Genomic DNA, 24076 nt, shown 5'->3' with positions numbered 1-24076 from the left:
AGCGTGGGAACAAGGGCCCGGAGAGGGCGTGCACTCTGCATCCCTGGAGGTTGTCACGGCCTGACTGGACAAACTTGGTCTAATTCAATGACAAACTGAATAACTTGGTCTGGTCTCAGACCTGGCCCTGCTTTGAGCAGGAGGTTGGACTAGGTGACGGCCTGAGGTCCCTTCCAGCCTAGGGTACCCTATGATTCCATGAATACCCTTAAAATCAGCCCTGGCAAGGCAGGTAAGGAATATCCCTTTCATTCTGTGAGTAGTTCTTTTTTCCTCTTGTGCATGTCCACAGCAGAGACTTTCCCACATATTCTCCTACAGCAATTCCAAATTTTTCACTTTTTTTTTTTTTTTATCCTTCAGCTTGTCTGTCCCCTCCCAGCGCTCTGGCCTTGTGTACTTAGGCAGCTCACCACAGCTGCCATGACTGGCACAGCATCCCTGGCTGCGGAGCTCTAATGGGGGCCTGGTACCAGCCATCACTTCTTCCCCTCCCCACAATGGAGGAGTATGAAAGCTCTTACAGGGTTAGATAGTATATGATCATCTTCTATTCCTCTAGCTATGACCAAATGACCACAGGTAACAAGAGAATAACAATTCTGGGCGAAGGATTAGTCAATAACCTGCTCTTATGCAAAGGATGGCAGTAACCTCTATGGCTGCAGGTACGTGGGAAGCTGGCAGCATTTCATACGCGAGGACGGAAAGGTAGCAAGTAATCAAAAAAAGCACAAATATTACCTGTGGCCTTTGCGGTCATCACCAGCTTCTGGGAGTTCAGAGCGGGACTGGGAAAGAGCATTCTGGCTTCGTCCTCCTGAGAGTAGTTCTGCCGCAGGAATGATGTTGCCTCGTAGCACACCTCCCTCTCATCCTGTACCTCTCCCATACCTTGGCAGTGCAGATAAGTATCTAGCTCAGGTGTTCCATCCCAGGAACTACAGCCTCCTGTGTGGGTCCCTTGGCACTCTGTAGGGAGGATCAGCTCACAGTCTCTGTCTTCAGGAATTATGGGAATGCGTTGACCCACATCACATACATCCTTACAGTAGCTTGGCAAGGTGTCATCCGGAAGCGTGTACTGCACATTCACTGCATAGTCTTCTGTATAGCAGCCACCACCTCTGCTGCCACTGTTGCTACTACAGGCTACCTGCTTCTCTTCATAGAAGCAGCAGGGCAGCCCCTCGTATTTTACCCCATCTGTCCTATGCAAGTGGTCTGAGTTAATACTGTACAAGCCCGGGGTGTTCCCTGACTGTGGTTCTACTCCTGGGCCACATGCCCCCCACAGCGGAGAGCTAAGGAAGAGTGCACTACAGTCAGCTGTCCCATTGCTAGGCTCCAGGGCAGAGCGCTGGAGTTCAAAGCAGCACGCGCATGCTTGCTCCATAAGCGGCCCTGCCGTCTCTGGGTTCTTCCAGTTCCTTTTAACGTCCAAGGCAGCACCAGGAGTGGCCTCATGTCCTCCCTCTGAGGTAGTGCCATTTGGATCCCTGTGCTCTAGCGAGGAATTACTGCTGTAGTTCATGTCCATGCTGCAATTAGACAGTTGGTCCCCTGAGGCAGAAGCTGGCACAGCCCGGCAGTCAGCACCCACCAGACTGTGACCATGAGCTGGAAGCTCGTCCTGGTGGGGGCCCTCCAAGAGAACAATTGCACCCCTGTTTGCACCACCAACCTCACCCACTCGGCACGGGCTCTTACTGCGGTAAACGTATGGGTCATAGTCACTGCTCAAAGAGCTGCGAAAGGTGGAGCAGCTCCCATAAACCCCTTGGTTGCTGACCTCAGTGCAGTCAACCATGGAATCACTAGAGGAGCAGTGGCACTGTCCAGAACTGCTGCTGCTGCTGTCACTCCCAGGGCAGTCAGCCAAATACCCACTGCACACTGAACGATGACCATGATAGCAGCTAAAACTGGAGGTACTGCCACTCTCCAGGCGGGATGAGGGCACTACATGTACCACAGGAGGGAAAAGCATGCTGCTACCAGGCTGAAAGGCACGGGAGGGACCCTTTGAGGAAATGCCAGCTGGAGGCTGTCCATCTTGCTCAGGGTAACTAAGGCCTTGGAAGTAGTAGTGCTGATACATGGTCTCATATTGGGAAAAGCACGCTGCTTTGGAAAAGTTGCGTCCACCAAACTTGGGTCTTCGGAAGTTGTGAGCTGGAGAGTAAGCCCTATGTTCCAGGCTACAGTGATGCGTGTTTAAAGCACGGTCCAAATGAATAGGCTGATAACTTCGGATATAGGCTGGCGACTGGGCTTGGTAGAGGCTTCGTTCACCATGTCGCTCAACTGTAAGTACTGTGATAGGGTTTCCATGAGGGTCCATGCTTGTCCGAGTGGGATACGCTGTTACCTGGTTTGCTCTGTGCACTCGGCCTGGGTAATGGACAGGCAGAATCACCCTTTGCTGCCGGCTGCGTGCTGGGTTGATGGATTCCAGACAGACTGGACCTGCATTTCCCTTCTTCTGTTCTGAATGAGAGAAACAAGAGTGGAGAAGTAGAAGGGAATAAAAAGGAATATACTTTATGCAAGAAAGAAGGATATTTTGTTCTGAATTTAGTTACATTATGCACATAACAGTTTAAAAAAAAAAAGCACCAACTTTTTACACAGAAGGAAAAACAACAAAACAAACAAAATAAGTGAAGAGCATCTGCCTTGAAACACTCAGCTGTATTTGCTTAAGAAGAAAAAGAAGTGAAGTGATATATATGCAAAACCTTCTGCTTACACAGCATTCCTGGTCTTGCAGGTTAAGAGCCATGCTGGCAGTCATTGCTCGAGTTTTCACTTTACACATTATTTTACATAAATGCGCATTAATAGAAAACTTCTTCAAGACAGAGGAAATGGAAGGGGGAGAAGTCAAGTAAGGGAAACCGCATTCCAAGTTACACCACCACGGAAAAATAAAAAACAATACATTGTCTTTTATTTACAACTACCAGGAGAAAACATACCCATCCCTGACAGCTCTTTGTCCTCCCCACGCTCAGACGCCGACCGGCGCTGCCCTCTGCTGGGCACCGCACCCGGAGCGAGGGGAACCCACAGCCGTGACCCGTCACTCCAGGGCACGCAGTCATTCTCAAAGAACTTAGTCCGAACTGTATTTCTAGGGTTGCGTTACAATGAAGACTATGGGCTCTATGGAGATTTACAAACAGGCACAATTTCTGTTTCATCTTGTAAGCTGTCAAGTCCGAAATGGACGACACAACAGAGCGTCCGTATTGCGGCACTTACCTATGATGTTATGGCGGCAGTGAGGGCAGGTGTGGTGCTGCAGTAGCCAAGGATCCACACATTTCTTGTGAAATCGGTGAGTGCAGGGAATGACACGCAGTTCCTACAGGAACAGACGAAGGAATGTGAAAAAGTAGTCCTTCCTAATGAGTGAACTTCACAGCTTATTCCTAGTCTTTTCAACCTAGCTACTAAACGGATCAATTCCTAGTCTCGAAGTGATAAGAAGGAAAAAAATGCCATCTGTTCCAACACAGCCAAAAGCACAACAGGTAGTGATCAGCTGTCACTAAAAGAATAGTCTGCAGGCATGTTAGAACTCCATGCAAGTATACTACATTTCTTTAGGACACTTTTTGCTGTGTGTCCCTATGACATAACACCTCAAAGGAGCTCATCATTAAAGTTTTCCTTAATATATTAAATTAACTTTTAAAAAAAATCTGGAGTCCATTTAATGATGCATCTTGCCTACAACTACTAGCAATGGAAAACACTCAGTCCAAGTAATCTAGGACTAAACAGCCCTAGCCCACTGATTCTTTTGTACAGAAACCATTCCAAATCTTTCATCGCTTTGTGACCGCCCTTTTCTGAAGCACCTTCATTTGCAATACATCTTTTGTGAAATGAGATCAGAAGTGCACACAATGTGAGAGCACAACTGAACTTATACAGTGGTGTAATTATGTTTTCTGTTCAGTTCTCTTCTCATTTCTAGTATCTGATTTGCCTTTTTGACTGCCACAAAGCACCAATCTGCTTTCACAAAGCTATCTAAAACAGCTTCAAGATCTTGCTCCTGAACACTAACACATGTGAAGCTCTTTCCTGCGTGTATCACTTCATGCTGAAGCTCATGCACGAATTTCCTGTCCAGTCAGTTTTGTACAGCCCTTCTGAAGTTCTTGTCTGCCTTCATCCTTGCTACTCTGAATAATTTCCCATCAGCTAACTTCATTAACTTTCTGTTTGTAGCTTGTAGCACTCAAGTACTGCAGCTGGTATTTTCTATTGCCTTAAAATGATGACTCTTTTATGAATAATTTCAAAATAAAATGTCCTCAAATAATTTCTATATGGAAGTTTAAAGCTGCGATTACTGACTGCCTCTATTCTAAGGAGCCTATTTTCTATTTCATCCTTTCATTGCTTCATCTGGGTAGAACAGTGTCACGGGAGGCAAGCACTGACATCAATGCAGTAACGGTCACTGTCCCAAACCTTTTGGCATCTCCTCCTTTGGTTTCCCAGCAGTGCTGCGTACTTTACATTTTCAAAGCTTAAGAAGCAAAACACGGAATGTATCCCTTATGTCCAACAGAGCTTGTATGCATCATCATCTTAGCACACAATTTGTTAAAAATACCCAGAGAACTAAATGCTCAGGTAACCCGGACTTCTTGAAGAGTTCTTCCTCAGAAAAGCAACCTGATGGAGGCAGCAACTTGCAGAACGAGATTCATCACCTCTCACTTTGTAGTATGGGAAAAAGCCCTTGAGATTTCTTTGGGAGCTGCAGAACGCAGTTGAGGCTGAGTTGGCTACTCGATGCAATCAGTCTGGCAAGCGGCACAACCTCAGTACACAATGTACCCAACAGCCAGCCACGTACCACAGTGCTAAAATAAACAAGCTACATTCTCAGCCCATGCTGAAGAAACCATTTATCCTTTACCTCCCCATCAATGTACTTCTCCAAGCAGATGGCACAGTCAGAGGTGGAGCTGCTACTGAGTGTGTCCAGTGCTCCACAGCTACCTTCCCGGTGTCCCTTATTTTTGGACTTAAACTTCCTGGTCTCCATTTTTTCCAGTGCTTGCACTGCAAGCCTGTTCATGGAATTCTACAACGGAAGAAAGAAAAGAAAAAAGAAAAAAAAAGGAAGAAAAAAAAAAAGGCAACGCTGTTGCATAAGAGACTATAGTGTAGCAGCAGAGAAACACCACCATATCAAATTAATGTATCTCACCAAATCATGTCAGGCCCAGACTAATGTACAATTTCATAAATCAAGCAGAGAGAAGGCTAATTAGAATTTAGATCAGAAGTCTCATGAAAAGAATGTACGTCACATGCAGTAGTGAGAATGATAAGCTACTTTGAATTGAAATAGGGCGAAGGGGCTGACAATTGGGATACGCTGCAACTGCTCAATAAATAGGCAGCAACTATTCAAGGCAACATATAAGACTTGGTTAGGAACTTTTTTTGAATTGTCAATATTGACTGTAATGCTCCTTTATGCTTTTACCACCATATTACCTGAAGCAATACTTGAGAGAGGGATTAAAATGAAATGTTACTAAATTAGCTGTATCATTTCCCCGTCCCCCTCAAATTTAATCAATAGTAGAAGTTTAGGAAGGCAGTGTGGTGTTTTCGTTTTACTGTAGAATTTATCATTCCCCTTTTTAACACTGTTTTTTAACACTGCTGTTGGCCCATAACATCTTTGGATTCCTATTCAATATGTCCAAAGCAGGAGTCCTAAGCATCTACAGTGCTTTCCATTCTTTTTAAGTGTATATACTGGACAGTCTCAAACTACAAACTTCAGAGTCCATCAGCTTCCATTTGCTTTCCCTTTCATGCTTGATAGGACAAACTCAAAAGTATCTCACCTAGAATTTCTCCTATCCAAACCTTTTACTTTGTAAACCTCTCCCATTAAGAATCAATAGATTTTATTCTATCAAAAACAGTTGCCATTTATTTTCAATCTTGATATTCTCTCCACAATACAGCAACAAGAGCTTGGACTTCTTTAGAAGTATACCAGTGCTAGTGACAATCAACCTCTGAACAACCAGAAATGCTCTTGCTTCCTAACAGCTAAATGGACTGCTTCCATACTCTTTTCATTTCAGGATTTAACTGAATGAACATCACAGGTCAATGTACATCTCCTTTAAAAACATTCCCCAATTTTTCCAAAGGCCTACATCCATGGATAAAACCCTTTCCACAAAGATGGCTATTTTACGTCAGTGTCTGGCGTTTCCAAAAGTAGCGAGCAAGTCCTAGGACAAAGTAAGAGAAGTTAACTTTGAGCACCCAGTGAATATCCCATTACTGCTCTTACCTGACTACGTCGCTGTTTCAGTTTGATCTTGACAAGAAGAATGAGGCAAACAAGAGACACAACCACAAAGAAGGCCAGGAAAATTCCCATATCAAAGTACTCCGTGGGTTGCTAAAAATTAAAACAAAAATATTATTTTTCCTTTCCTTAGATCATACTCAAATCTACTGTTCCTTTCTCTTCTCTACTTTCTCAGCAGCCATTTTCAGATGTACACAGTCACAACGGCAAAAGTCAAAGTACACACTGTTCTGTTCACTAACTAGGATTCTATGCGACAAAACCTGGGTTTCATATGTCACTTGCAAGTGAATGAAATACACAGAATGCTGGTCACAAGATTTACAGTCTCTGAACCAATCCCACAAAACTCAGGTTTTTTAACTGAGTGAATCACACTAACACAAATTTTCATGATTTATTGGTTTGCCTGTATACTTAAGTGAGTGAAAATCAACATTTGACTTTTCAGCAAATGGCCCATTTGTCAAACACATTTCTTTACAGAAGAATTCCATAAAAATACAACAAAACCAAAGTGGTAACTGGGACATGGATGACCTCTAGCTTTGTTCTTCTTCTGTAAACTACACGTAGTCAGTGTTCAAAAAAACCTCTAGAAAAACTATTTTATATTACAGTTACAAATATCAGATATCAAATAATTAACCCACATCTAAAATACCACACAGAATCATTAGTAAACACAGGGCGGACTACCTTACAAATGTGAACTACCAGGAGTGTGCAATAATTATGTTATTTAATTAAGAAAAAGGAAAACTTCTATTATATAAAAATTTTAGTCATTTATATATTCAAAAGAATCCTTAGGAAAGACAGCAGATGCCACATTGTGGATTCTATACTTACATCAAGTGTAGCTGCTTGTCCACAGTGCGGTTGGTCAATTTATTTAGGTCAACAGAATTTCACATGTATTAATGCTCATGGGGAGCATCAAAACATCTTCACACTCAGTGCAGTCAGCAAGCACTGCATGAAGTAACAGCAGTGTAATACCTAGATAAAGTTTCTTAAAGTCTCACCCGTGGGGGGCGATGCTGAATCCTTGCTCGTGCCACTTTCTGCTTGTTAACTATGTTCATTAGCTTGACAGCATCAGCACCCTTCACATACACCACTGGTCTCTTCAGAGGGTCCTCTGAGCCCTGGTTCAGCTAGAACAACAAAAAAATCTACTCAAAAGGCACGTTTCAGGAAAACTACCTCTCTTTCGGACAAGGGAGAGAAGAGTAAAGGAATATGAATGTTGAATTGATTCAAGCACCAATTGTTCTCTTCTAGCATAGACCTTCACTTAAGCATTCCACAGAGTTAAACCTGAATTAAACTTTTGACTTAAGCTTTTTTTTAACTGATCAAAACAAAGATTCAGGATAAGCAAATGTTATTTCTGAACAGCAGCTTTAACTTAACCACATTATGCGCCAGTTCATGTATTTATACTGTAGTAAGTTAAACCTCATAATGAAGAAGAATAAAAATCTGCACATTAAAAAAAAAAAACTAGCCTTGCTACATTTTCTGAACCTTTTGTTATTTCAACTTTGTAGTTACATTATTCACGTACAAATTTCTTTGGCTTTCTGAACAATCTCATGCCAGAGTCCTGTCTTTCAGGCTCTTTGTACCTAGCCAATTTTATTAAAGTCTGTAGTTTCTGCTGTTTAACTCGACAAACTCATTGAAACAGTTATTTGGGTTCTAGCAACCACTAGAGCTATTGATCGCAGGATGGGGGCCTCAAAGACTAAAGCATTTGAGTAGATAGCTTAATTCACCCTGAAACTTCCTTCCAGGTCCAGCTAAGTTTTTTTTTGAAAGGCCAAATAATAGAATCAGGAAATAATGTGGGTGGAAAGGCACCCCAAGAGTCCAACTTCCTGGTCAAGGCAAGGTCAACCACGACATCAGACCAAGCTGCTCAGGGCTTTATCCAGTCAGATGCTGAAAACCTTGAAGTGTGGAGACTGCATAACTTCTCTGGCCAACAAATCCAGAAAAACAATCTGCTAAATTGTATACCAGAGGGGGGAATAACAAGAGAATTGTTCTGTTACAAAATGGCACCAACATGGTAAATTCATATAGTTTATTCTGACCCACAAGAAAAATCCTAGTATAGAGGCTGGTTGATACAAAATAAGCAAGGCTCTGACAAGCAGATAGAAATGGTACAGTGGAAAGGAATGAGATGACAGGAGTGTAAGCAAATTGAACAAGAGTAGCGTATAGCAGAGATACCATATCTGCGTTGTTGATATCTACCTGTTGTCTCTGGCTAAAACATGTAGAAATTACCAACTGGCTGGTCTATCATCCTGCTTACAAAGTACTTCACTTAATCTGTCTAGATGATGGTGGCAGATTTCACTGAGACTTTAAAACAGACTCTTCCTACTATTTGACCGGGCTTCTGAGAACACTGATCAAGCTATTTTTAAGACAGATGTCTTTCAAAGAGCTAAAAACTATCTTGAAGTACTTGAATCCAACTCAGGGATCCTATGTGTCTACAAGGCTTGCTGGCCTAAGGCCAAATCCAGTCACTGCCTCTACGTTCCCAGACACGAATTCTCTCTCAAGCTTTCTTGTCTAAGAAAGAATGCACCTGATTCCTCAGCTTTTGCACACTGCCAACTTTTGCTAAACATGATGCTCTGCTGTTACTCCTCTTCAAACTATTCAAAAGTAAAACTAAGAAATCAATTAGACTTCACAGAGCATTTCTAAAAAGAAAAGTTTCATTCTTAGTCTGCAGCAAAAGACACTCAGATCAATGGGAATAAAACCCACAAAATCTGTATGTAAAGTCCTTTCATTTGGTAGCAATTCTGCTACCAAATTGTCCAAGACCAATTTCTCTCCTGGTCAGGCCTGCTTCCTATTTCTGTTCATTCACTGGCAGGAAGGACTGCCTTTCATAATACCCCACTCCTCCCTGTCACAGCACTCTCCCTTAGTTCTACTGCTTTGTAACAAGCATACCTGGGAAAGCTTCCTAAACAGCTGCTCTCAGCATCTTAGGATACTGCCATTTGAATAAAAGATACTCCAGATTAACTCATGTCAGTTTTTCCTCCGTTGTTATCCACCTGTCATTGTTTTCCACAATTCCATTGTGAGTGCCAAAATGATACTTATTTTAAAGACAAATTAATTATTATCCCCTGATGTCAAGGGTTCTGAAGACTTTGGCTGAGAATCAAAATCCATGAAACACAAGTGTCCAGAGCAGCATGAGAAGGGAGCCAATCAAGTAACTCTTGCGCTTAAAGAGTATGAAAGCTAGGTCTAGTCATTCCCCTCCTGTTTGTGAGTGTTTGCATAGGCTGCTGCTCTGTCCTCTAACAGAGCCTACTTTGTCAGCTACTGCACTAAACCACTAACCTCCTTCCATTTTATTGGTACACCCAAAATATTCAATCATCCACTAGCTTCCCAGCTATTGGGGACAGTTGCACCCAATTTATTATCAAGAATCAAGGAAGGACAGCTATTGCTGGTAGATGGAAGAGAGCAAGAGGCAGTAACTCAGCTTCACAAGTTCAGAGTAGGGTGGCTGAAAGTAACTGGAAGCTGTAACACAAAAAAACCTGGAAAAAGACAGATCACATCTTTGTGCAGATAATTTTTCTGTGTATAAAAGAGAAAAAAATATCCCTGAGAATGTTTGCAAGATGAAGGCTGTAGCCTTGGTGCACTTGCAGAGCACAGTTCTCAAAACATCCATTGCACAGGGTCTGCATTCCTTTGTCCAACAGATGCTCATTTCAGAATTAAAGCCAGCTTTTAAAATGTAAACATTGATGGTCTCTCTTTTCCCCCAAGAAATTCAGGCTGCACTTAAAAACATTCAGCTTCACTTGTTTCTGCTGTAGCAGAAACAGCAGTTTTGTTTCAAGACAAAACAAAAGTAAATCAAATACAGACTATTTTTGTGCTTAGGTTTCTTCTCTCTAGTCAAATAACTCACAATTGGCTGGAAGAATCTTGTCAAAGCATTTCACAGAGCTATTACCTCACCCACTTCAAATGAAAAGATGGAAGTTTTACTGAGACCCCCAAAAAAGAAACACCCTGCTTGTCCACAAAATATGTAGGTCAGAAATCATCAGCTGCAAATGAGAAAGAAATGTTTATAATTTTTGTAAGAATCTTGTTTAGAACCAGGTTCGAAAGCCATTTTGCAACCTCAAAAATAGCAGCTGCTCAACAATACTATTGATCACAAGGTGGGTAAGGCCAAACACACTGTGTTTTGTACACAGAGCTGGGCAAAGAAAACCTCCTTGACTAGATAATGGGCCACAAAATATTTGCCTCCATCCTTTCTCAAAACCTCAATCCCAGACCTGGATTCTGGATTCGAGCAAAGGCTCGAATTAAAATATAACTCCCCAAACTTTTCTTTTTCTACCACATTCTCAACACCTCCATTGCTTCTTGCCTGCCAGAAGATTATCAGGAAAACCAGAGCACCATGTTACCCAGGGTCAGTAGCTGCATGTCTTAAGGTAGATGTGCTCCGAGACCTGTATGCTCTCAAGTCTTGCCTCAGCAACCCTAAAAGAACCCAACAGAGGCTGTAAAAAAACTAGGCTCCCTTCTTCATACCTGATCAATGGCATCTGGGTTTTCAGAAACATCAAAGATGACCGCTGTGGCTCCTCGCTGTACTGCTCGTTTTGCCTGCAATAAGAAAGACAGTATCCTCAGTCCCACCCCAAAATATGACTTCTTACCTCAAAAATGACTCCCTCTCCTCATCTCCAGATAGCAAACTTAACATTTTGTGTTTCTGTGTAGTTAAAACGAACAGCAGAGTAATTACAAACACAGGAGTTCCTGAATCAGCATGGAATGCAGTTAACCTTCACTATAGCTTCTACAATCTGTCAGCCCCTTCCCCCTCAGACTCCTCCTTCAACAAGCTTTTAAAGGAATTCAAATGTGATTTAGACCCTTTAAAGACTTTAAATATAATATTTTTTTAAAAATTGAATTATGTTCTTTTTCTCCATGTTACTTGGAAGCACCAAATCCCTGTGATTTGAGGTGGAGAGAAAAGCTCACTACTGTAGAAGATAAAGGCGGACCAGGTTCTTTACGCCTTTCCAGTGTCATTCTCACAGTCACGACAAACTCTAGCATATCACAATCCTTGCAAAAAGTGCCTCAGAAAATACTGTTCTTTCTGACCATTAGAGGTCAGAACTGTTGCATACAACACTTCTTATGCAGATAAGATCAGACCTATTTAAATGCACAGCTTTTCATCAAATAAGCAGTCCAAACCTGGAGTTACCAACAGTACAAAGGAGACATTAGAACATATTAAAATCCTCTGGGATAGAGAAAGCAGTATTTTAAAGCACTGAGGCTAAAACAGGGTATTTTTACCAGTTTCTGCCACTGTGCTTCTGTACGTTCTGTTCAAATGTTGCTCAATGGCTCCACAGAGCAAACATTCCCAGCAACTTTTCAAAGCTGTTACTGCCTTTGTTGGATGCAGAATGCAAGCAACTATTTCTCCAAGTGATGACAGCTATTGCCATCACAGTACCAAACAAGAGGACACTGGCTCTTCACAGAGACTAGCAGAACCTGAACTTAAACTGAGATATAAAAGAAACATATAAAAGTGATAAATTATGAAATATCACTCAGGGTTTTCCAAGAAGAATGCTGGCCAGTACAGAGATGTTAGTTTGAACACCTACAGGTCTATTTACTCTATTCTTGTATTTTTGTTTTTATTTTAAATCAACCAAGCGCATCAGACAGTGCATGAGAGAAACCAGCTCACAAATGGGGTCTCTTTCGCAGCCCAGCGGGGGTATTTGTCCCCTTTGAAGTCAGCACACCTGCCTAATCACTAATAGCTGTTGGGGAGGAAAAGTCAAAAGGAACCTACTACACGTTCTCAGTTGCAGCCGCCCTGGCGTGAAAGCTCATCCAGGTTTCCCTAGAAGGCACCTTTTACAGGCATGCAGTGCTTGGAAAACCGTTCGGGCCATTCAGATTGCTCTTTCAGGACGGTCAGTCAACAAGCACTTTGATCCCTGAAGGTGTTTTTAAAGAGATTTTGCAGGTTGGTTCAGAAAAAAACCTTAATTTTGTGATGACACCGAATGAGAAGTATACAGTGCAGCAATTCATTAATTTTCCACCACCACGATGTAATCTGTATTCCTCACTTTGTACTGCAAAATCAGATGTTAAGAGATGAAAAGTACCGAGTTCAAAGATCGTGCTGGAGAACATAGCAGCAAGCGGGGAAAGCGTCTGCCGCCTCCCCCCTTCTGCAAACTTGCTGAGTTCGTTTAGCTCCGGCCAGCTGCAACCAGCCGCCTGTGCCAGGCCCCGAGCGGAGGAAGGCTCGGGCCGTCCTTCACCAGGAGCCCTCACCCGCCGCTCCCGGACGTCCTGGACCCCCAGTGCCCGTGCCACCGGCTGCCCCGCACCGGGCCCGCCCGCCCTGAGGGCAGCGGCCGCGGCGCGGCCCCACGCGCACCGCCAGGCCCGCGAACACGCGCCTCGCCGCGTCCCCGGAAGTGACGTCCCGCCAGGGCTCCATCCCCGCCCCGGAGGAGCGGAGGGTGCGGGCCGCTGTCCCCGCCAGGGCTCCATCCCCACCCCCGGGGGGGAGCGGTGGCCGCTGTCGGAAAACACCGCAGGCGCGAGGGAGCCCGGCCCCGCGCAGGACCCCGGTGCTAAAGAGACTTGTCCGTGCCACGGAACCTCGTCAGCGGAGGCTGGTTACGCGGCGACCCCAGCTCCCAAGCCCCCTGCGCGGGAGCCCGCAGGCAGCCCGCGGCGGCAGGGAAGCGGCGGGCGAGTGGGTGCCGCGCTCCGCGGGGCCGCTCCAGCGCTGCAGGGCTGCGGCTCCGCAGCTTGGCGGCAGCGCGCCTGACCTGCCAGGTCTGGCTGGCAGGAGATCAGAGAGCAGCCGCTCACACACCGCCGGCCGCTCCTCGCCGCGCCCCCCTTCGCCTCCCCGCCTCATCGAGCTCGTTTTCAGAACCACGGCGCTTTGAGGAGCGAACGAGCGCGAACAGGCTGGGGCCCGGACCGTGTGGGATTCGCCTCCCTCCCTCTAGCCCAAGATGGCAGCCGCGGCCCGGAGCGCAGCCGGCCCCGCCGCCCGCCGCAGAAGGCCGGCCGGCTCTCGGGAGGCGCCCCGTAAAGCCTGCCTGCCACTGCGGCCCTCCTTCCTCACCCCCCAAAGAACGGGAGGAGGATAAAGCCAAAACGTCTGTCAAAATGCCCTGTCCACTACTCAGTCATCAGGACAGCTCAAAATAACAGCAATGTAAATCCCTCTTAAAATAATCCCAGTCTGTAACAGGCACGTGACTTTTTCATTTTGGGCTATTCAGCATTTAAAGACTGCTCCTAAATATTTTTACTAAGCAAAGTGGCCAAAACCTAGATCAAAAATAAAGACACACGTTGGATGAAGGGGGAGAAAAAAAAGTTGTACTGGTACATGCTTTACCTTCACAATACCCATGGCAAACACACAGGCGTTTCCTGAGTTCAGTTCCCGCACAACTGGCAGAAAGCACTAAAGGTGCTAGGCATATGCCTTTCTGAGATTGTCTTCTCTGGTTTAAAATAAATGACTATCACTCCATAGCAGTATTCTTCCTTTTATGTAAAGAGTAATTAAAAAACCCAAAACAATTGACAACTGCAATTTTACTAATTCAAATGATCACTCTTTGTTCATAATGACATCCACCTCCCCATCTTTCTTTGCATTCAGAGTCTGAAAGCCTACACTACTACAGAGGAATGGACTCTGACCTGTTCGCTCTACAAGGCCACTATACGCAAGCATCACCATCATAACGTCTACTTGTTCTGTAAAGTGCTCCCACATCCCAGTCGGAGCTCCAGGGGAGTTACACACATTCTGTGTAGATCAGCAGCTAACTAAATGCATGACATGCAGAAACACAGGGCTCAATTGTGCAAAAACACTGATGTAGCGAGTACTAAGCATGCCTTGGTCCTAGAAGCAGGACTGGAAACGACAACGATCTTCAGCACGCCCTGTACTTGCAATTCAAAAATTCTTTTGTCCTTAAGTACAAACATAATAAAACACAAAATATAGGTTAGATATAAGTAGGTCTTTATAGGATAGCGACAAGTCACCTGGCATCCTATTTGACCAGCATGACCTTATTAACTCCCTGTCTGAAATGACTGTAGTTTTTGTGGAAGGGAGACACTTTTTTTTTTACAGGGGCAACTGACTGTTATTGGCATTTACCCCTTGTGCTGTATGTAATGATGGTATAAAAATAACAATGGTTTGCACTTGTAGCCTATGCTACTATGTCTAAGTGCTGTGGTTGGGAACTGCATTACTTAAAAAAAAAACACCTCTCAAACTGTTTCTGGTAGAATATAGCTAGTCAGCAAGGGAGACCTAACAAAAATCTGGGAGCTGAAAAAAAAAAAGAGAAAGCTCCTCAGTTTCTTCTTTCATTTTTAGGAATTAAGTTCCAAATGTGGAAATTTGTTACAAACCAAGAAGTCCTCCTGTATGCATCTTTTGTCATGATCATATGTGGTAATCCCTGCAATATGAAGAAGGTTCACGCTGTTCACATGACAGCCCTCTTTTTCTATACGAGCTCTAACCAGCTCCCTGCCTGTGTGCTCCCCAGATGAGGAAACTGTGTAAGACAATCACAGCCTGAATCTCATACTGCTCATCGTATGAACTCAGAGAGAGCTCTGATTTAAGTTAAGTTTTCTTTTCCACGTATTAGCCCCGCCTTTAGGCCCTGTCAATACTGATTACAATGCAGTGGGAAGGCCCTCATAGGTCTGGACACTTACAGGAGGAGGAAAAAAATCTCCAGTTTTGGTTTTCAGATCTTCTGAGCAGTGATAACTTTTGCGTACTCCTTTCACAGACCAATTTTGGAGTGCCCCAATAAATGCAGCTACAAAATTGCCAGAAGCACAGGGCCCGAAGAGAAGACAGAGTAACAACAAACATTTTCAGTGGATGTAGGTAACACACTGGACATGCAGAAGTAGCCTATACTGCACAATTAAGAGGGGAAGAATACATCTGTAGAATCGCTGGAAGGGCAAAGAAACAGGAAGAGTTCTGTTTACAGCATGATAACGTCATGGAGTGGTGATACAGGCAGAGCAAAGCACCTGATGAAGAATAATATTTGTATTTAAAATTTATCCTAGCAATCTGGAGTAACAAAAGCAGTAAATGAAGTGCAGAGAATTTAAGTCCATAACTGCACTGAACATTTTGCAGCAATGTATTCCAACTACACAGCAGCAAATGCTAGAAGCTGTATTCCAATATCCATTCTAACCTTTTCTTGTGCACTGATTTTACTTGTATACAGATTCAGGCTCCACTTGAACTAATGTTTTTGTGTATTGGTTTGAAGTTCTGTGATTTTTTTTACCCCCTGAAAATACATGCAAAATCAGCTTAGCTTAGAACTGCATATAAATCCCTATTCTTGTTGGCAACAGAATTAAGAGCAACTACCAGATTTTTTTTTTTAATATTAGTGTCATTTAAAATTACTACTTTCAAGTCTTCACAGCGATTTTTTTCTTCTTTGTCTCTGACAGAGTATACAACAGCTTAGAAGAGGTTCAAAGACATTTCAGTGAATCACAAGCCAGGCACAGAACAATCAAGCTAGTTAGTAGTGTTTTCCCCTTAGAAAGCCAAAAAAAAACAAGCTTCAAAAATCTACTGTCTTGTGGATTAGTGATACTGCAAAACTAAACATAATAGCTAGTGTGAATGGGCTGAAAATAGAAAGGACAAGACAGACAAGTGTCTAGGGGTTCTATTTAAACATATTAGACCTCATACTGCAGCATGTCCATAAGAATAAAAATCATTGCCTTGTCAATCTCACAGTCCTTGTTCAATCTACAGATTTGATCAAAACAAGTAGACCAGAATGAAATGCAAGAAGGCAATGAATGACACTGCCCTAAATGCACCAAGTCCAGGGCTGTATAATGGAACTGAATCTCTTAGGATGAAATAGCACCATCAAAGGATGGACAAAAGATATCCCTGGTGCAGAGAGAAAGGAGTATGTACCCCGAAACGTACCCGCAGCTTCCTAGGTACGTGCAAGTTGGGCCTGGGGGAAGTCTAGTAGTGCTAACTGACACCAGTCATGACTAAGGGACTGCAGAGAAAAGGCAAAAAGGTCTGTTTCTTTTGGATTGTTTATTTTGCTAAACCTTTACAGTAAACTTTATTATTTAAGATTACTTGGATTAAGTCATCTATTCAGTAGGGGAGAAGATGACAACAGCAGATGAAGGCAGTCAAGCTCATGAATTATGCTGTTAAAATAACCAGCACACACTTGTACTTGTCTATAACATAAAATACAGAGAATATGCACCTTGCCTGTAACTATTGTTAAGATTTTCAGCCACTTCAGGCATCTTTTCAAATGACACCTTAAGTTCTTCTTTGTAAATGAGCATTGAAAAGAGATCTGTCATTTGCTAGACTTCATTCAAACACCTGGTAGACATTTGACTGTCTTCTCTAGTTGAATGTTGGGTGTAGGCTCCTCTAAAGTAACTAAAATGATCAGGGATACAAAACCCACCTTTGAATTTGCCCTTCCTCAATTCCTTAAACATCACCAGCCTAGAATTCCATCAGAAGCCCTCTGCTGTAGAATATATTTGGCTACTTTATACTCAAAGCAAAATGTAAACAGAAGGATATGGTGTGTTTATTACACATTTTAAAAGGATTTTTATTGCAAATACATAGTATTGGCTTCATCTATGTTTCTGTAGAGTTTCAATTTGCACAGAGACTGCCATAGCTCATGAAGAAGGCTGATGAAAAGTTATTTTAGAGTGTATTTTAGACACCTACTTGTTATGAACTCATTGTTGATAACCATTACCAATAACATGCACATTAAATACTGTCTCAGATTAAATGTGGAAGAACTTACTAGACCCTGTAATCTAGAGAGGATGAGAGGAAACGCATAGGACAGAAGTGCGAGGAAAGCATTTCTTCACATCTGCAGGCTTGAGGAAATTTTCGTTATTACCTCAAAGAACACTAGAAAGATTTGAAGAGCTCTGCACTCCCTTCCTGTGGGCCAGACTAATACAATACGGAAGCAACAACTTCCTTGATTAGACAAACTTTCAACCTGAGGCACCAGATGATTATTAAACAGGTGCAGTGCTTCCTCTCATCCACTGAAATCAGGTACCGCAGCAACAATCAAAACAGTAAGAACGTCAGCCACTTGCTGACATCTAGAAGGACCTTACACGCTTGCAAATAACGAACATGGTAAGCATCTCCTCCTCTGCTTTCTAGTATGGTCTCATTCCAATTAATATGTCAGTTATTACGCAACAGTGGAGAAAGCAACATAAGAAGGAAAGCTGCTTAACAAGGTCCCCGTTTAAGAGAAAGATCATACCAACAACATTAGCCTTTATTCATTACATTTACTTCTTTGCCAGAGTTAAAATTCCCTCACAATACACAGCTGTATTTACATATGAGGACATGACACTAATCTAATGGGTTGCAGAGAGTGAATAAATTACAGATGAGAGAAGGACTGAGGCTTCCCCACTGAGGTGGGGAAATCAAAGTTCATTAATCACTTTTAGGTCTGCCATTTACATCAACATAGTAATGCATTACACATTTATTAAGATAGTAACTCAATACCTTCTCTTGAAAATGGCTATTGGGAGAGCCAGGTTACTATTTATAAATCCACTACTTTTTTTTTTTTTAAGTTAACATCCTAGATAAAACTGACAGACTGAAGATGCTTTAAAAGTATTGGCTGCCCGTCTAAACTCCCAGATACATCCTGCTGTTCTAACACTATGTTCTCACAAATGCTCTTACGTTAAGAACTACGTATCTGTCTTCCTGGATTAGCCTCCTGGATTAGTTGGATTGTTCACCCAACTCTAGGAATTCTCTTCTTGGAACTTAGTACACTGTAAATAACAAATATTAATTATAACTATGGTATGTGGTACATGAGGGAGTTGATTTATTCTCTGGGTTAAGAAAATGATAAAGGCGGGGAGGGGGAGATTGGGCAATGGTTTAGGTGGTAACCAGTACAGATGCCAGTAAACTGCTTTTAGCAAACTATCCCAACTCTATTCCATCAGGTGCCAGCATGTACTATTAGCTGGTTCTCCAAAATGAACAGGACAGGAGGCAGAAGCATAAGGATATGGTACGCAGAAGACAGTCCTATGGCTCCCACAAGCAAAACACTGCTTTCAGTCAGAACTGAGGGAAACAGCACAGCTCCAACAGGTATAACCATGGCTTTTTCCTCTTTCCTTTTCCTTCTCCTTTTCCTTTCTCTTTTTTCAATACATCTCATGCTTTTTGCGGCAGAAAATATGATACTTGGGTTGCTCTAACTCTGTGCAAAGATTGTTGAACAGAGTAGTCAAGAAAACTGGTTTATTCATCCTTATTTAGCTGAGAACTGCACCAGCCTGACTGAACTTGCATTCCCTCTGTCAGTTTTTGAGGTTTCCCCCCTCAATTTCTCGATGAACTAAAAATGATTGAACTTGAGGCGTATTTTCTGTTTAACCCAGCCCATCAGATCCAATATTCCATGTCAGAACTCTCCACATCGTGGAGTTAGTGGTCATTAATCTGTCAAAAGAGTGGGATTATGCAAGCAGCGTAAAGTGAAATCTTTTTTATAGCTAATTTGTTCCATGCAAAAGCATGGAACATCATCCACAGACAAAGACACTGCGGCGAAACAGCCTGCTGCACTCTGCTTACCGTTGACGATCTTGCACAAACCCCACAGCGTTATGTCAGATACACCTTTTCATTACAACTGTCAAACTGCAAAACCTCTTTTCTCTCAGAGCTACAGAGATTACAGACAACACCTGACCAGTACAGGCATCCCCTGTCTCTCTCGTACACTGCCATTAGGCTCAGTCAATCACCAAAAATGCCTTGCCCCTTGAACCACCGCTGGAGGTAAACGCCGGGGCACAGGCCCGTCCTGCAGGGCAGAGGAGGAAGGAGAAAAGGACATCGTCTACTCTGCAAACAGCACAAGTTACAAATTAACCAACTGATGCCCCAGCCCTGTTAATGTACAATTCCCCAGTATTTCCAGAAACTAAGTTAAGCCAAGGATAAGCAGGATGCCATTTCAAACCTCTTCTGAGATAACAAACAGGAACTTTCAGATTTCTGTCTGAAAGCAAAGGCACAATATCGCAACAAGACAGTCAATCCCTGAGTGTCACACCAGCATAAAAGCCCTTCTGACTGGAATACTCAACTTCCCTGGCACTTTGGGATATGTTTTATACATGTGCTCTATAGATACTGCATTATATGTCATTACAACAGTTGCTTTATCAAATAAGTATAGAAATAGAAAGGGCAAAGCACTATTTAAAAATATAATCACAATTAAAAACCAACGTACTCGTCTGTAAAAAATTTTAAAAACTTAGAAGACTATGTACTTCTAGTTTAACCCACAGCTTTAGGTAAATATTTAAATATTTTAGGAAAGAGGATAAATTTCAAACAGATTCAGCCTGGGTGAAATTATGTAAATAGTATGAAATGGGCCTGAGGCATTTACAGTAGTCTATTAAAGATATATTGACACATCTAAATTAACTAAAAATTATTCAAAAAGCTGAAGAGCTTTGTGCTCATTAATATCATACTGCTATCCTCGATCTGGAAGGTTAGACAAGATATGAATATGACCACAGCCCACCAAAAGTGCTGAGAAGAAATGAAAGCAAGCATAACTGAGCATAAAAAATTAGGAGTGATTCGGGCCAATTCAGGGTATATATGTATTTTCAAATGTAAGAAACTGACAGGAATGAAAATTCACAGTGTCTTCTGCTTAGTATCATCTGTCTTGCTAAGCCTCATCCTCAAGTAGCTGGCCTATATCCACAGGTTGATATCTACTGTAAACAAGGACATTTTACAGATAACACAATCATCATCTGAGGTGATGAAACAGTAGATCCAAGTCTCAATAGTGACAGAAAATGCAGTGCTCTTTGCAGAGTTATAAAGTGCCTGCATGCAGTCTGTGAGAGTATGTTCAGACAGACATCATATATACCAAGGTGAGTTGTCAAGCAGCAAATGTATTCTCACTTCTATACATATTAGAGTTAAAATGCTGTAGCGCATTCCCCTGGAGGTTCTGTCCTTTCTGTCAGGGATGAGCATCTGCGTCCAAGACTACAGAATATGCATGTAACCCTCAGTAAGGGACTTAAATCTTTCTGAATGAACAAAGGCGTGTAAAATTCCCTTGGTATCCAGTAGACTGCTACTGATTCAGTGAGATCCTCCCTCTCCCTCTCTCTTCCCCTCTCCCTCTCTACCAGAACAATCAGCTTGGGTAGTAAGTTCAGTAGTAAAAAGATGCATGGTGGGCCAGCATTCCAGTTTATCTAGAAACTTTCCATGGGCTGGCTAACATAAGATGACATGGACTTTCTTCAAACAGTGATCCTTGGTTTTGGATTAGATTGGTTTCAAGGTCCGAAGCTGTGGTGGGCCCTTGTTGTTAGTTTGTTGATTCTTTTGGGAAAAAGAAAAGAAAAAAAAAAAAGAAAATAAAAGAAAAAGAAGGGAAAAAAAGAATAAAAAAGGTAGAGGATTTTTGTTACAAAGGGAAACTGGAAACTTCTCTGCACACAAGCAGAGACATGGCTGTATTGCAGAGGCCTCAGGGTAAGGATTAAAGAAAAACAAAATAGAAACCCTTCCATCTCTAATTAGGGTCTTCATTTGCCAAAGAGCCATTCCACAGCGGGAGGAATTACATTCAGGCCGTTGCTTGGATAACGTCTCCCAGCAGGTTGGCTCCTCAGAGCAGGCTGCTCCGAGCCAACAATTTCTGGGTACTTGGAGGCAAGCAGCCTGCATATTGTTTTAACTGGCCTGGCTTTTGCAGCCAGTTTTGCTGAAGAACAATCTTCTATTCAGAATGCAGAGATAAAAGCTTCACTTGGTTTGAATTTGTCCCCAGTTTCTTTCTCCCTTTCTTTTTTTAAACATGGGAATTATAGGTTCTGGAGTTTGCATTATTTCTCTTGTAGACATCAATGTTTTTCCCCCTCTAGCCACTTGATTCTTTGCCAGTGAAGGCTGCTGTCTGGAGTCCAGCCATTCATCAGCCCCTACCTCATCATTAACACTGTGGTGCTGGCGGTCACAGCTCATTGCTGGCGACAGGAAATCCTAACTTGCAAGAGGTTAACCACAGACCATAAACAGCCTGGCTGGCTCATTAGTCCCTTACAGTCAGCTGAAGGGACCCTCTGGGAGTTTCAACAGTGTTCATGGACTCAAAGAGTCTATGCATTCTGCGCTCTTCGCAAATGCCTTCCCCCGCCACCTCTTAAAACCTCACTATTTGGATCCTCAGGGCTAAGGTCCATCTTTTTTCCTATCCAAAGCTGACCAAATTCTTTGAGCATTTTGAAAAATTAGATGTCTGCAATGTATTCTCTTGGCTTACCAATTGAACAAAACACCAATGGGCCAACAACTGAGACATTAATGCACTAGAACGCATATGTGCTTTTGATATTTTTAATAGTTTTGGTGAGAGTTTCATATCCACATTGAGGAATTCTAAGGCAATAGCTATGCAAATGTTAATAATATACACCTAATCTGTCTAGAGAATTTGTACCACAACTATATCCAGCTCTAATCTTCAAGAAATAAGCTGCTAGAATTGAAAATGGCTTGGTCAGTGTTCCCTGCATTGACCAAAAAGCCCACTTCATACTCATTTTGAGTTCACAGTATGATCACTTGGATCATTTGGAGTCGATTCCTTGAACTCAGTACAAACGTTAAATCATCATGTCATCCAAACAGGCACCTCTACATAATATTCAGCTGGCCATCATGAAGACAAAATGTTTAGAGCAGAAAATCAGCTTCTGCCAAATTATCTCAAAGGAATAGGATATGAAGCACAATTTGTGTTATATTTTATCTTTCCTCCCTTTCAATCTTGTCAAATCATTGCAAAACACTCCTACTTTGCATCTGCAATTTCTTATGATCCACTATTTTCTACCACTGCTGATTGTATCTGCCCATCTTTTACTCTGAATATTGGAGTCCCTCTGATGCAGCTCTGGTTACATTCCCCAGTTCTCCAATTCCTTTCAAAGCTTTCTGTCTCTTAGTGAACGAAAATTAGGCGTGTCACTCATCTGTGTAAGTCCTAAATAATTCCATTCTTTGCCTCCATATCTGCTCCTTATTTTCGTCACTTTCTGATCCATTATCTGATTCTGCTTGCCAGCCTTCTTTTGTGCTTATTTCTATACTCCAACATAGCTGCACTTACTTGCCCACTCACTTTTCTGCTTCAAACTCCATTTCTGTAGTTCTTCCAACATGTCTGCCATTGTGCCTTTCTCCTGTTAGAGAAATAGGTAGATTCTGCATGTAAAATAAAAATATCTCTCAGTGTTTGAGAGGCTCACAAGGCATATAGAATCATGAGGGTCCAAAAACTTAAGAGACATAAAACATTTACATATTATTATTATTTTTATGTGGGGCATACCTTAAAATATTGTTCCTTAGTCTTTACTCTGCCTGGACTTCCATTAATTTCACTGGGAGTTCTGACTGAGCAAAGACTCCAGTAACACATGTTGTGCAACAACAGCTGCTTCTTTAGCTTAAGGGAGAAGCAGCTGTGTCCCACAGTTGGTTGGAAAGGAGTGAAGATGGTGGTGGGGACTGGTAAGGACTCAACTCTAAAAGTGGACATTTATTTAAAGTAATCAGTCCAACAATAGCAAATCTAAGGAGTGCCCAGAGGGAGAAACATAAGAGGCAGCCTTTCTTTGTGAATAGCTGTTGCTTTTCATAACTGTGCAGTGAACACAAAAAGGAAGTTAGTAAAATAATACAACAACAGATTGTTGGCACTAGTTGCCAATGGAAAGGGCACACCACCACCCACGAATTAAAACCTGATAGATCTACTTCTGAAGTGCATAACTTTATTCAGTTCTTGTTTGTCCATTCCTTTGAACACTCCCCTCTTTGGCTTTGATCCAGCTCTTTTCTTTCCTTTTACATTTTTCACCATATGACCCATGCACAACACAAACCTTTCCTCTGACTGCACAATTTAATTGGCTTGCTTGTCAGTTCTCTTACCTGTGCTCAACTTTTCCCCTCTCTCCTCAAAGGGACTGCTGAAATTAAGGTGGAAAGTAGTCATGGAATGAGAGGATTTAAAGAGGAAAGACATGAGAAAGGTACATATGAACTCAAGACTTCAACTATAGTGGTAAGAACTGCTGCTTCATGCTGCGTTCCCATGTTCTCTGCAGCCAAACACTCTTACATGCAACATTTCTTCCTTTTTCTTTCCCATTCAAATCCCCTTTTTATCCAAACTCTATATAAAACTATTGATGTTTTACAGAAACAAAAGGTATGCTTATATAGTCACTGCAATTCTAAGTTGTACACACAACTGTATGCTTAACTTAGGCTGTTAATATAAAGGTGCAAGTTGATTTTGTTTAATTTGCCTTTCTTTTTTTGTTACTTTCTGTAACTCCAAAAGAAAAGGATTAAAAGTGACT

The 24076-nt window shown here is 42.4% G+C and overlaps 1 protein-coding gene across 3 annotated transcripts in view; it reads right to left on the bottom strand.

Moving 5' to 3' along the window:
* ZNRF3 (zinc and ring finger 3) overlaps positions 1 to 24076 on the bottom strand; it is a 98479-nt gene that overhangs the window by 24100 nt on the left and 50303 nt on the right. For all 3 annotated transcript variants that reach the window (XM_068412191.1, XM_068412192.1, XM_068412193.1), the window contains exons 3-8: positions 10994 to 11068; positions 7402 to 7533; positions 6353 to 6463; positions 4946 to 5113; positions 3268 to 3370; positions 745 to 2490 (exon numbers count right to left, since the gene is read on the bottom strand). In XM_068412191.1, coding sequence (XP_068268292.1) covers positions 745 to 2490; positions 3268 to 3370; positions 4946 to 5113; positions 6353 to 6463; positions 7402 to 7533; positions 10994 to 11068 — 2335 coding nt within the window. The remainder of the gene's footprint in view (positions 1 to 744; positions 2491 to 3267; positions 3371 to 4945; positions 5114 to 6352; positions 6464 to 7401; positions 7534 to 10993; positions 11069 to 24076) is intronic.

The sequence above is a fragment of the Nyctibius grandis genome, chromosome 14, assembly GCF_013368605.1.
Source record: "Nyctibius grandis isolate bNycGra1 chromosome 14, bNycGra1.pri, whole genome shotgun sequence".
NCBI lineage: Eukaryota > Metazoa > Chordata > Aves > Nyctibiiformes > Nyctibiidae > Nyctibius > Nyctibius grandis.
Note: the sequence above shows the minus strand (reverse complement) of the source record. Positions and strands in the feature narration are given on the sequence as shown.